At 38.7% G+C, this 14,644-nt stretch overlaps 1 protein-coding gene across 1 annotated transcript in view; it reads right to left on the bottom strand.

Annotated features, from left to right (window-relative positions):
* The window catches only part of LOC140311621 (ephrin type-B receptor 1-like), an 86,458-nt gene extending 72,022 nt beyond the window's left edge, over nucleotides 1-14,436 (bottom strand). Inside the window, exon 1 of the mRNA XM_072389049.1 lies at nucleotides 14,161-14,436. Within this exon, the coding sequence (XP_072245150.1) occupies nucleotides 14,161-14,254 (94 nt within the window). The 5' untranslated portion in view covers nucleotides 14,255-14,436. The remainder of the gene's footprint in view (nucleotides 1-14,160) is intronic.
* Nucleotides 14,437-14,644: the final 208 nt, after the last annotated feature.

Below are 14,644 nucleotides of genomic sequence, written 5' to 3'. Positions count from 1 at the left end.
AAGTCAGTGTGCAGAATAAACAGGAAAGAAAGCCCAGCTATTAAAAAACAATAAGTGATTAGTTCATGATTGTATCTGCTTTGTAGAGTCAGCCAGTGAGCCAGTTAATTTGCCATATACAGCGGTTGGACCTGCTTATCATTTCTGTGTTTTGAAAACCCTTTGAAAGTGCTTGATTATTAAATGGGTAAAATTGGTTCTTATCTTATTAACTCACATTATTATCAAACACATGACTGACCTTTTTTTGTAATGCAAATATACATTTTTTTCCAATAATTTTTGTTTATTTGACTCTCCTTGCCTTGCATGCGTAATTACAAACATGTTTGGAGACTTTGGAGTCTCTGACTTCACACATTAAACAGTTGAAGCACATTTGTTGTAAATAACTGTTCAAAAACAAAGCTCCACAAAGGTATACAGCTCTAAACAATCCCCACTATATAAGTCACACCCTCCAGAAGAATCTTTTCCAGCTGAGTTTCCTTCCTTGGCATTGAAGAGGTCATCTAATCATCAAATTTGTTTTCTAAGAAAGCAGACCATTACAGATCTGTTAATCACACGTCGGCATGTGTCTTCTCTGGCCTCTCTAGAGATGGCTAGAGAAAATCAAAATGAACAATAAGAAAAAGAGATATCAGCTGACCACATGCCACTGGGCCTCTGCTGCATCTCCCCTGACAGTCTTAACCTGTCAGCGGGTCAATCTGTTGACAGATATTCCTCAGAAAGACATCCCCTGGCTCAGTAAGATACCTTATGCTATTTAGAATGTGCAATGGCTAAGAGCACATGCTCACGCAGTGTGAAGCTGCATCATGTGAAGCCACACACATATATACCATAGACCCCAATGTGACAGGGGAGTAGCTTCTGGCTCAACACTGGGTGAGAGGGACCCTATGCAGAAACAGCACTATGTTCATGTTGTCCACAGCGTATGCTGCATGTTATAATAGAAGGTATATCAGACTCAATAGAACTTAGATTACAATTTGCACTTTTGGCTTTGAGGGTGCTTTAGTAAAGCAAGACTCTGTTCCAAAGCTGGAGTGTCAGTTATTTGTATTATTACAAATGTCAAAGTCATGTCAAAGATATATGAGAATTTATTCTTCCAGTGACAGCATGTCATTCTGTTTTAAAACCTTTTTCAGAGCTGCATTGCTGTCAATTAATCTGACTGCCTGACAACATGTTGTCACCACGTCTGAGTACCTTGGCGCTTTTCTTAACAAGATTATGATGGCAATCTTACTAGTTCTATGTACGATGTATGTATCACTTTTAACACTGTGTAATTTTGAACTGCATGCAGTCAAGTTTCTGTAAAACATAGGTTAACACAAGTAACAGTGGGTTATTTCTTATACCTAATCTGCTACTCAATATTTCATTATCCACATTTTCTAGACTTTCTTACTCCATGGCTGTCCATACAGCCTATAAAGTGGTCAATCATTCTGATACTGACCAATAACCTTTAACATGTATAAAAGTGATATTTTCAGCTTCCATCCAGTTTATGAATCAACTTGTGATTTAACTGGACACCTTTTTTGATCCTTTCTCTTTTACATAGTAGAGAAAAAGTTTTGGAAAGATGCTGTGCAATCAATTGCATGGATAGAAAAGCCATTCAATTGTCCTCATCTCCAGTTACTTGGCTCTGAAATCCATCAGTTTGGAGTCACAGGATAAAAAAGGATCAGGATAAGATGAGAGGTGTCACTTCGGCCACAAAGTTAGCTAAAAGGTCACATGTTCCATGTCAGTGAGGACGACTTTGCATATTCCACATGCAAGTTAAGGTAAACCAAAGATTACTAAATAATTTCAGTAATGTGAGAAATATATTCAGCCCTGAGAAGGGAATTTTATGACTGTTGACCCCTTTGCTACTTGAGGTTGAAGCCTGAAGAGGATCAGTTACTGAGGACATTTTAGGGATGGAAGCAGAGACAAAATTTTCAAAGGATTTCGTTTATACAAAGAGAAAATACACAATTTTAAGGAAAAATTGCCTCAGAGGAATAAAATTTCATCTTATTTTGCAGGCACTACACAGCAGTGTTATCCATGCCACTTTGATCGCTGCCGCACTCATCATCTGTGCCTTGAAGATGCTGTTTGTCTAAGTGTGAAATGTGTGCCAGTGGGTGCATGCATAAGGGTCACTGAAGTCAAGTGCTGGGGTCTAGTCAACTGTATTGCTTTGCTTGAGTGCATTTACAAACACACACACACACACAGAGTTTGACCTGCTGTCAAAAAGATGTTCCCATGTCTTCTCTGGAGCGACCCTAAGGACTATAATACAACAGCAGCATCCATCTTTATCTTCACTCTTTCTCAGCGAACCTCTGCTTCCCTTCGTCTCGCTCTCTCTCATTTTCTGTGTTTTGAAGTACACTTAGCCAGTGTTCAAGTATAAATTGTGTCTCAAACCGACTATTTTTCCCCCAATGTCATTTAAATCAGAACGAAGCAGTGCACAGCACATGGTACATGATAAATATCAGGGCAGTGCCATGCTTGTCATGCTTGTAGTGCAGATTTCACAAAACATAAATAATTTAATTGGATCAGAGCTTGTTCGTAACTATTGTGTTACTAGTTTCTGTATCAATGTGCCTACTCAAGATCAAAAATCATTTTCTTCTTGGTATTCTCCTTGTATTTTTCATTACAACATATTTGCAGCCATCTTGTTTCACCTGTCTTGACATCATAAAAAACAATACTGTAAATATTGCTGTTAAATGTTACTCTAAAAAATTATCGTTTTGAGTCATTTGAATCATCGCCTTTGACTTGTCAAGAATGTGCATTTCAGCTAAGTTTAGCGATTTTTGAGAAATAAGCAGAGTATCAGGAGTAAAAAGCTGACTGGCTACATCAACATGCTTTTCTAAGAATAGACAAGGCAAAGTTGTGGTCAGAAGTCGTAAAAAGTACGACTTTAGAATTGTTTAGAACAAAACCAAATTTCTTTTTAATTCTAACCAGTGTCATGTTGACTACAGCTGGTTGATGAGTGTTACACACAAACAGTGAAATACGGTAATACAGCCCTGCTTTGTTTACACCAACCTTCCACCAAAACCACATCCCTCATCTAGTGCACTTCATTATTCCAAAAACCATTTCCTCTGAACACTTGCTGGAAATTGCATTTATCATCACGATGCAATTTGAAAAACACTTAATTTAATGTATCAATGTTATTTCGGGAAGACAGGGTGGCCACAATGCACACTGATAGATGGATAACAGTGAAAAAAAAGTGAGAACTAACTTCTGAAAAATGGTTGGAATGCTTGAGTGCACAGAGACCATAAGACAATCTGGCAATTATGTGTTAAACAACAGGGAGTAAAATGAACTCAGTGCTTGCAAAACAACTGGCAGAAAAAGCAGTAAAGACCAGCAGTAACAATAACTGCAATAGATGAAAACAACATATTTCTGCAAATGGATCCGTTTAGATTGAGGCTCGTGTTAAAACAGATTATCATATTGAGCAAATCACATTTATGCTGTAAACTGATGTTGTTGCTAAAAATGAGAATCAAGCAAAATAAAAAACTAAAATACAGTTTTCTTTTTTTTGGACAAATAATCAAAGATTGTTGTGTGTGATGCAACAAGGTTTTGGGTCAAGACTAAAGAATAAGAAGAATATGAATCTGATTGTCCATGTAGCAAGAGGCTTGATCTACACAGTACATTTTATATTTGTAGTTCCAACATTGAGACTGTTCACTGACAGGAGCTGTATGGCAACTCTTGCATCTCATATTTCTTTTTCCACTACGTAACCCACGATTATTTAAAAAGCTATCACCTCAAGAATGATCATTGATGATCACTGATCATCTCAGCGATACCAAAGGAGGCTGGTGTAAAACAGCAGGCTCACACCGTTGCATGACAATCAGAGTTTGATACTGTATAGTCTGCTTAATTTTGTAAACATGCAGGTTTCACTAATATAATTCAAAATCTGGAGAAGTAAAAAAAAATTGGCTGGATTACAAGACTGCTAATGGCCACTCATATTTCCAAGAAATAGTTAAAATGGTTCCTAGGGGGAGAGACCTGACACTTACTGGCTTTTTGCCTCATGCATCTCACTGCACTGAACTAAATGCTGGTCCACTGTCTCTCGACTTATGTCTCCTTCTTGCTTTGACAGATTTTCTATCCTTCTCCACCTTATTGTGATGTCTCCATTAGCTCTGATAATTGCTGTCATCTTGAGTTTAAAAAAAAGTCCACCTTTCCACAATGCCATCGTATTTGTTTTGCCCCTGATGTGTAAAAAAAACAAAAAAAAAACAAAGAAAATCAAGTAAAAAACCACAAAAAGTCTGATCTGTCAGGTCATGCACAGCGGAAGTGTGTGACATTTTGCTAGACAAAAAGGCGACACTCTTGTACACGTGTTGAATGTGAACAGTAGTTTCTTTTTCCTGTGGTCACTCTCCTTCTGTTCCTGAGCACAAGCCCTGAATGCCCCACTGCTCCAGCTTAGCAGCCAACAGAAGAGAAGCCTGTGGCTGTGAAAGGCCAGTGTGGTTGAAGCTGAGTGAGTGTGAAGCTGCTAGAAAAGAGCACAGATGCTTGATCAACCTAGCGTGAGCTGATAAGGTTGTACCCCAAAGAGGAACAGAAGACTGAGCAGGTGGAGAGCTAAACCTATGGCACAACCAGCTTCCAAGATCAACATTTAGAATTCTCCAAGAGCTCTTGTTCTTGCACATTTTTTTTCTTTTTGACAGCTGTCAAAATTGTGTCATTTCTAAGCCTAAAGTTTACAATTCAATTATACCTTTGTCGGGATATTTATGATATTACTAAAGCATACTATTCTAATTCCTTCACCTAAATAGTGTGACTTCATAAATATTACTCAGTTTGGCTTATTCTTAAATATTTGAATGCAGTAGATATTGTCTCTGGACTGATACCCTGCATTAAAGCCTAACAGAAGGAAAACAGAGTGAAATTTACAGCACTGAAAGGTCTTCTTGTCATACAGCATTGCAATCCAACTCAGCAGGGTTGCAACATCTATTTTGTACGCAATTACAGTAAATAACTCTGCTATGTCTAATTAGTGATCCCCAAACAACGAGAAACAATCTGCAGCACGGTGGTGCTATAGCTACTATGTTAGCACTCAGTTTGACATTGTGCAGAAAATGTGGCTATTAAGCAGGTGTGTTTACAACATCATCTTAGTTAAGCACGTTTGTATGAAAACATCACTAAAAACTGCAGCACAGTTTGATGAGGATGTGTATGCTATCTCTTTTTTACCCTGACATGAAAGTCAGGGGATCACAAATGTTATTGCAATTTGTCATGTGAGAACACCAGTATCTATCAAATTGCATGATAATTTATCTACAGATTGTTGTGATGTTGAGATTCTTAAGCATCACAACTTTAGGTTCTGGGAAAAGGTGATTAAAACTGCAGACTTCCAGACAACATGTTGAATCTAAAATGAAAAAGAAGCAGGGACATCCCTTAATAATCAGAGTAATGCTTCCCTGGACTGTCAGCATTTTCACGACTTAACATTAAAATCAAAAACAGAAAGTGATTCAAATTCTTTACGAGACACTTTTTCCCCCACAACCTTTTCAAGGTGAGGCAAAATAACTGATGTGCATTGTCTCACCTGTTATGTCCTCTCCCCTTTCCTTTTGCTCCAACTGTGACGCAGTCCTTAATTTCCAGCATGGATATCTGTGAGACCATATGCCCACGGCAGGAACCCAGAGGAGCCTGGCAGAGGGCCCACTCACAACCAGCAAATAAATAATGGGCCATTATGTTCAATCATATGCTGAGCTATAAAGGTCTAAAACTCAAAGCTGCAGTATGCAACATGCAGTGTGGAAAAACAGAAAATACAATTCCTCAGTACAGTCAAAGCCTTAAATCACATATACGTTTTGCTCTACACAACATAGCTCGATTATTGTCCGAATATTGTTAAAAAGGTGTGACATCTACATCTACATCAAACGATGCAGGTCGAGAGCTGAGAAGATCCTCAGGCAGCCCCACCACCCCAGTCACTCACTTTTCTCCCTGCTGCCATCAGGCCGTCGGTTCCACTGCCTGAGAACCAACACGGAGAGGATGAGGAAAAGCTTCTTCCCCCAGGCCATCCGTCTGCTCAACAATGAGCCTTAAACTGGACTATCTCACTCACCTACACCTTAATGCTAATGCCAATAATATTGTTAATATTGTAAATTTTTACACTTATATTTTAATAACCTACACTCGACAGTTTTTTACTGAAGCATTTTTCTTATTTTCTTATTTTGTGTGGAATTATTGTGCCAAGGTTTTTTTAATATTATTCGACATATTTATATTTAAATTTTGTCCTTCTTTCTTTCTTTCTTCTTGGTAGCAGGTAAAAAGAAAATTTCACTGCATATTATACTATGTATGATTATGTATGTGACAAATAAAACTCTTGAATCTTGAACAAATGTCTTCATTACAGTCAAAAAGAAGCACATTAATTCATTTAATTTCAGTCCCACGCAGGGTATTACAGTTATGAAATTTTAGTTGGCAATTAACTGTCATAGGAATATATACACACACAAACATATATATATATTAATGTATGTACATTGTAAAAACATTGAATTTGGATTGATCATATCAGTCACTAATGGTGCTTCTAAAGTAAGCTATTCTGCTTTTCTTATATTGGGCTCTAGGAACATGTGATGAGTGTTTTTCATTACTTCATCTCTAAATTGGGTCAATTTGTCAAGTGATCTAAAGATAATGTATTTCATTTGACTGCATTTGTTTTAATCAACATTAACGCATAAACACCAACGAATGGTTAGCTGAAACTCTATTTTAAATATAAAACAGGAAGTTGCAGCAAACCCAACAGTCTTGGATTGAATTGATATGAAATTTGCCAGTAATGCACAAAACAAACATATTTCTACAGCTCCTGATGGTGGTTTGTCATCATTACCGCCTTTGAAAACATTTCTGCTATATCAAACAGTCTTAATGCTTTAATAAATAATTATTATACAAAAGAATTATTTGCATATTTTGAAATTTCGTCTGCCTCTTCTTTCCCTGAGGTTAACGCAAACAACTTTTTATTGAGAAAAATTTTCATCAAGCACAAGAATGTAAGGAAATGATTCAGCCTTTGTTTGAAACAAAGGGTAATTGATGCAAACACTTACCTCGCATGTGAGAATCAATACAGAAGACAGCACAACTCAAGGAATGTGCCACTAGTGTCTGTCTAACAGAGTCAAGTATTGATGTGATTCTTTGAGCTGCAAATTAGTTGAAGTGACAGTATAATGGACCCCCATGAAAGGAAAAAGAGAAATTTAGGTGAAAACAAAAGATTCTTTCATTCCTTTAAGCTCTGTTCTCTAACAGCACCAATTATAGTTTCATATCAGAGAACTATATTCAGTGAATTATAATCTATTTAAGAGTAGACTGGTTTGTCCATCCATATTACTCCTGTGCTTATCTTATCTATAGCACTATTTAAACAGTATGGGATGCATTCAGCACAGATTTGGTAACTTTGTAATGACTTGCTTATGGTTTACAACATTACAAAGATGTCTGGTCTTTCTTAAATTAACAAGGAGCAGGTCTTTTTAACTGAGCATTTATTAATGACATGTCATGTGCTGGTTAAACGAAACACATGCAAGTCCCACTATTGGCAGCTGAAGTTCCCATTCAGATATAACGATTTATGTATCTTTTGCTCTGCATAGATGGATTTATTTCTGGATAACTTTACCTTGCGCATCAATTTAGTCTTAACATTAAATTTGTTGCATTATGGAAGTTTATGTTATGTTTACAACCACAATTCCATAAAGGTTGGGATGCTTTGAACAAAAAGAAATGAAAACAGAATCTAGTGGTTATCAAATCGTATAAATCAATATTTTGTTCACATTAGAACATAGAAAAAAATGAAAAGCACAAACTCATCTGGAAATTTATGGCAAAAACACATCTCAAAAAAATGAAGTGTTTCTAAGAAGAAACTGAGCAACATGTTACAACTAATCATTCAGCATAGAAGGAGCACCTTAGAGAGGTAGAGTCTCTAGGAAATAACTGTAGCACTCAAGCTGTATCTCTGTAACTATGATCAAAGGAGTCAGAGAATCTGGAGACATTCCCGTGTGAAAGGGACATGACTTTAAATTGGAAGACTGGATGCCTGTGATCCTCAGGCACGCCATTAAAACAGGTATAACATCAACAAATGTTGCTTTGTTCTGTTGTGAATGGAAATTTAGTTTATGAGATTTGCAAATGACTGCATTCTGTTTTTATTTACATTTTACAGAGGGTTGTATTTGCAAAGTACAAAGGGATATCTTGAAATGACTTTAAATGACACATTGATGATCTTTAACAACGAAGATTAACAAAAATGATTAAAGGCACAGACCAAAAGAAACAGATGGAGCACTTACAAAGGATGAGCACATAAATGTATGTAAGCTGTAAAACATAGAACAAAGGCTTTGTTCTGATAGAGCACAGCAAAGTAGGACATCTGGAAAGGGAACACACATGTCAGACTTTTGAACAAAGCAGCTAAGACAGATAAGAATTGAGCAGGTAAAGTCAACAATGACAAACAAGTTATGGTTTGTACATTGCCATACAATTGATTCCTTGAGTCGCGGTCCACTTATTGGAAAAATCTAAGTTTAAAGTCACATCTTTCTGACTTAATTATTGGAGTGGATTTGTGGCTTCCAGTGACTTAAACACATTGACATGCATTTTTACTGATTAAGAACTTGGTCTAGGGTAGCTCTACTGGAAATTTGACTTGAGACCCGATCTGCCATTCTCCAGTGTCCGGAACATGTTGTAAACATGTTAAATCTGCAATGAATTACAGGGTTGTAAACCCAAACATTTGGTTCAGAAATGCTGTATTTAAAAAAAAAAGTGTATTTTCTCAGGAACTGAATCATCCCTGATTTACAGTAGTAGACCAACAACTTCTTCCTGTGTATCTGAAAGGGATAGCTCATTGTGTGAAAATTCACAGCCCGTGAGTGCAGATTCATAGTTAAGAATGTACTTTCACTCTAACATAACTTAATAACCACATCTTACTAAACATCTGAACCACGGTGAACTTTGACGGTGAGTGTGTGACAGGGAAGCAGTGTATCGTCATATACGACACTCACTGATGGAAAATACAGGGTAGGATTCTTAGCCTCTCAAGAAAAGGTAAATATTACCAAAGGTTTCTAACACCTCACAAAAGAAGAAAAGTAAAGTGTTTCTGAAAAAATCTGAATGTTGTGTGAAGATATATGTTCAAAACTGAGTTCTGGCTCAAGGTAGGGGTGGGCGATATGGCAAAAATATCATATCACGATTTTTAAAAAAATGAAATCACGATTTCGATTTTATCACAATCTTAAATGAAAAAGTGAAAAACAGACAGTGTTGCAGAAGCAGTTTTCGGTTGGGCAGCTCATACCGCGGGTCAACTACTTGAAGCAGACATTCGAACCCCTCCTTTTCTGCCGTTCTGGTACCATATCTTTTGCAAGATAAAAGGTAACTGCTTCTGTTACCTCTTTCTATCACTTGCTTGACTTGTCATACGGAATGCCTTGGTCAAACGCCTGTGTTAATGTTGTCTGTTTGTGGTCTTACGCTCGCTGCTGCCTCAGCCTGGTGCCGTCGGGCCCCTCGCTGTTCGGCTCTCGGCATACTGTTTGGGATGGTTCCTCTTCAAGTGATTGAACAGGTTTGTCGTGTGGGGTGCGAACCGTTTCTGTGCAAAATTTGCAAATTACATTTGCTTGCGCTTGATCAGTTTCGGAAAATCCAAACCAATTCCATATAATGGAGGTGGAATTTTTTTTAGCGGCCAACTCCTCCGTTTGGCTTTCAGCCACGGCTCTCCATGCAGCTACTGCTACACACACAAACAAGGAGGCAGGTGAGAAAACGCGTCACTGCCCGTCATTCGCTGTGATTGGTCGGTCAGGTTGACGACGTAATACATCTGGTGCGTCGGTGCATCAGCATAGAACTGCAATTTATAGAATGTGTCCCAGACGATCCCACGATCTCTGCAGTTTGACAGATCGTTACCGATCGTCTTCACGTTGCAATCGTTCACGATTTAATATCATCATATGGCCCACCCCTAGCTCGAGGGACATTTTAGAGAGGAAAACATAGGAGAAAAAGCCTTTCTGTGTGTCACATTGATAACCCGTTACCTGATGAATAAACAAACAGAAATATATGTGTATGTGTGGTGGAAGTGTGTTAACTGCATGTCTATTCTTAACAAGGGTGTGATAGGAGATCATTTGTTGCACACAGAAACTTGAAACGTCATAAATGACATCTTGTCCAGTTAAAACCACCACATAGGATATGATGTTTAACTTTTAGCATGTCACACAAAAGCACATGGAGAAAGGCAAGTTTGTGTCAGGTTCCTGGGAAAAGGCCTGAAATAGTTCATCTGTCGGAAAAAGAATAATACGTGCAAAGTAATCATAAGTCTAGGTCACAACTTATAGATATCGTCACACAAATGGAAGAATAAGAAGACCACTCAATTCAATTCTAAATTAGGCTTCAACTGGCTGTTCTTGCAAAAAAAAAAAAAAAAGGATTAAATTAGCTCCCCAATCCTTCCATACTCAACACTGACACAAATCAGCAGTTTCAGTGGCTGATTGGACTGCTGCTGACTGGGCATTGGGCTGCAGACACAGATGACTCTGCAACCTCTCCCAGGGCTTGTTTCTGGGATATGTAGCACTTATACCAAGCAATATCCGCTGGGTCAGACTGGACGTTGACTTTCACAATAACAGGGTCAAATTCTGGTATACTGCACTGCTTTTGGGCTTTTTGAATAGGTGAAAATCCTCAGAGAATATAAAGGTCATCGAACAACGACAAGTGACAGCTAACAGCTAAAGGCCTACTTTCAGTTTAGTTTAGTTGTTTGTACAGTTTTTAAGTATCTCCACTGTTCAACAAAATCTGCAAAGGTTGCTCTCAGACTTCATACAATGAAATCTGCAGAGTTTGTCACAAAGACGTTTTAGAAGAAACAGTTTCATAATCCTCATACAACTTTTCCGGCCTAATCAAAACCTGAAGAGTAACACCTACAGGGAAAATTTGATTGCACCCATTTCTTCTTTTTCCCTATAATTCTTCTCTTTTCCCCTTTTAACCCACACTCTGCAAGTTCTCCCAGATCCCAGTAGATTAATAAATGTAACACTACAGCAAACAACATAAATTAAAACGTTTTTCAATGCATAAATCTATAACAACATATAAATCAACCTTCTGCCCATGTGGACCTACAAGGCCTTCCTTTGGAATTGTTAAAAAAAAAATCACATATTATCCATGTTGCCCACTGTTTTGTGTAGATTTTGAAGTGATTTGACTATCGCCATTTTGGGTAGCAGCCTGTGATCACAATGTAGCCCCTTCCGAATATAAACCTTGTTTTTATCTTATATCTCACTCTAAACAGACCGTGAATTCACAAAACGATCATGGAGCTCTACTAAACAAGATTGATAACTAGTGATTAAGACCATGAACTCAGAATACAGAAATGTTTACTGAGGTCATAAATTAACTGAAAAGTAGAGTCAATTACCCATAAGACTACTACTACTTAAAAAAATATTTCTCCTCAGGCTTCTTTAGACACAAATTTATATTGATTGTTGGCTGGCTTTTCCAAGATTATGTTTCATCTCAAATTTTTACTGTCTTAAGTGCTATTAGAGTATATATTAGGGTTGTGGAGGGACTTTTTGAGAAGCAAAAAATATGAAGCTCTTTCCTTGGTTCTACTAATTAAACGGGCACTTTTGATTATTTTCTAAATCAAAATCTGTTGGCTGCAGCCCTGCACGTGCTGATATTTAAGCACAAGTTTTAATGATAATTTGAGTTAAAGAGCTAATTAAATTGTCAATTAGAAATAGAATTAGCCTGGTCTGCAATGATTTATACTTTATCTGGCACTTTACTGTTTGATTTTCAAACCATGCTGTAATTCCAGCCACTCCAGCCAGTCTGGGATATTGTGATTTTTGTATTTTTGACAAGTTACATTTACATTGTTGATCAAAAACTAATCAGCTACTCATAAAAATAAAGAAATAATGACCAAAATTAGCCAACAATAACTTACTACAAGCCTAGTACAGAGTCAGCTAAAAGTCAGAGGGGAAGTGTAAGAATTTTCACAGATTGTGTCTGCACAGGGTCGATTTTATGCCAACAGGCTTCGATCATCTTATAAATCAATTAATTAGGCACCTACTTACCATGAATAGGCCATCATGACCACAACAACCCACCACCCACACTACACCTACAGCAATTGTCTCACCTCTCTAACTAAACCACCTACATCTCTGGCTCCCAAACAAACACAAACACACACAGACTCAAAGAGCTTTTTGTTTAATCAAAATAGAGCTGCCCTTCAACACATTTACATGTCTCATAATGGGTGAGACTCTGTACGGGGCCCGTCATTACACGCACCATTAAAACACAGCAGTAGACTAATCTAGCGCCTCCGTAAGCAACAGCAGCAGCAGCCACAGCAGGAAGGGAGGCGGTAGATGACATGGAAGTGGAGGCTGACAGGGTATGCAGCAGGAGAGCAGAAGAGGACAGATAACAGTTTGAAAACTGAAATGTAGGTTGATGCTTGGTTAAATGGGCAAAAAGAAGCAAGAGGTCATGCTTGCTGGGGGGAGCAAAGGTGACATGTGAGGTAGAAAGGTACACCAACAACAAAGGGTGGTTAAAAAGGAGCAGCAGCTAATATTAAATTCTTCATGAGGAATGGAAAAAGGACTAGGAGCTCATGCTCATGAAATAGAAAGAAAAAGGGTAGCAAGATGACAATAAGTGTGAATAGGTGCAAAAGTGATGGGGGATGCTTAAAGGAACAACAGCAGGACCAGCAGGTGAGGGGAAAGCAAGCAAAAATGTTTGAAGCAGCAGAGAATGAGGACTGCAGCAGGATAAAAAGGGGGGTCACCCTTAAAGAAAAGGAGCAGGGTTAGGAACAGATGATTGTAGATGAGCAGAACATGCTAAGAGAGAAGCTGCATCAGTTGGAGATGCTTGAAGAGACATAAAACAAAGGAGCAAGCCAGGATGTGTGGAGGCAAGGAGCAACAGTAACATGCTCAGCAGGAGAAGCAGTAACAACTGCAACAGGAGATGTAGGAGCAGCAGGAGCATCAGTATGTCATGGTTTCAGAATAGCAGGAGATCATACTTGGAGAGGTGCAACAACAAAGGCAGAAGGTGATGTTTGGAAAGAAGATGAGGAGAGATGACTCCTCTGAGGAAACAACGGGAGAACAAGAGGTGATGTTGGGGAGGAGGAGCAGAGGGGGAGATGGTAGTATGGGACCACTGAGCACCTGTGAGATAGAATTATGATTCATTTTGCTGCTCCAGCAGCCTGTGTGATAACAGAGCTGTGACAGTGCACTCAGGAGGGTGAAACGTGGTAATGTTCGAAACTAAACGCATTTGTACAAATTATATTCCCATCACAAGGTCATTAAGGAGTGTGTAAGCACCCTGACGTGACTTATGCCTGTAAAATCACAAAAATACAGAGCTTAAGTTATCATTATTGAGAATATCAATACTGTAATTGAATGACCTGTATTTTCCTATATCTGTATTTTCATGTATTCTTCACATGTGCACAAGGATTAACAGCTATAAAGCCAGGATCTTCAATAAGGTACCAGCTGGTCGAAAATTCCACTGCTGGAAGGCAATCAGCCCACATTTGAAACCCCAAACTCACAGCCCGAGCACCCAGAAAACATCACAGCATCATAAAACTAAGTTTCTCTGAAAATCCATGAGCGGAAGAGTTACACATAAAGTTAAACCAAGTGTGTAAAAATTACGCAAATAAATCAGCTTAGCCTGACAGCTTCCGAAGCCTCCTGCTTTAAACACGGCAAGTGCATAATTAAGTTGAAGGCTTCACCCTGCATCATCTCTACAATGAAAATGCCCACCTACCTTCCACTGCGCACACAGAAGTAATCACACAGAGAAGCAAAGCAACCCAAGTGGCCGATATGGCCCCGTAGGCTCCCCGCCTGTCTTCTCCCATGATCTGCCCGAAAAAAAAATAAAAAAATAAATCCCACAAAAAAAAAATCCGGCTGTATTCCTCCGGTGAGCAGTCACATCTCAGTCCACAGTCTGTGCGTGAAGCACCGGTAGGGTCTGAGGGGAAATAAACTGCTGCTGGATGCCTGCTCTCCCTCTATTCAGCCTCTTTTCTCCAACACCTTTCTGTCCAATCAGAAGAGAGGATGCCGGCTCGAAAACCAATCACCCATTCTTTTCCACCTGACCCAAGCCGCTTGCCCAATGGTCATGTTCCCCCCAACCCCCGCCCCTGAACGTTGTCTGTGTAACACAACAGCGACACCCAGTGGTTGCTCGTCCTTGTCCACTCGTTGACACGTTATTGCTGTTATGGGATGTGATAGGAAAT

The sequence above is a fragment of the Leuresthes tenuis genome, unplaced genomic scaffold, assembly GCF_036924035.1.
Source record: "Leuresthes tenuis unplaced genomic scaffold, fLeuTen1.0.hap1 SCAF_7, whole genome shotgun sequence".
In the NCBI taxonomy this organism is placed as follows: domain Eukaryota; kingdom Metazoa; phylum Chordata; class Actinopteri; order Atheriniformes; family Atherinopsidae; genus Leuresthes; species Leuresthes tenuis.
The sequence above is the reverse complement of the archived record's forward strand: the minus strand, read 5'-3'. Positions and strand labels throughout refer to the sequence as shown.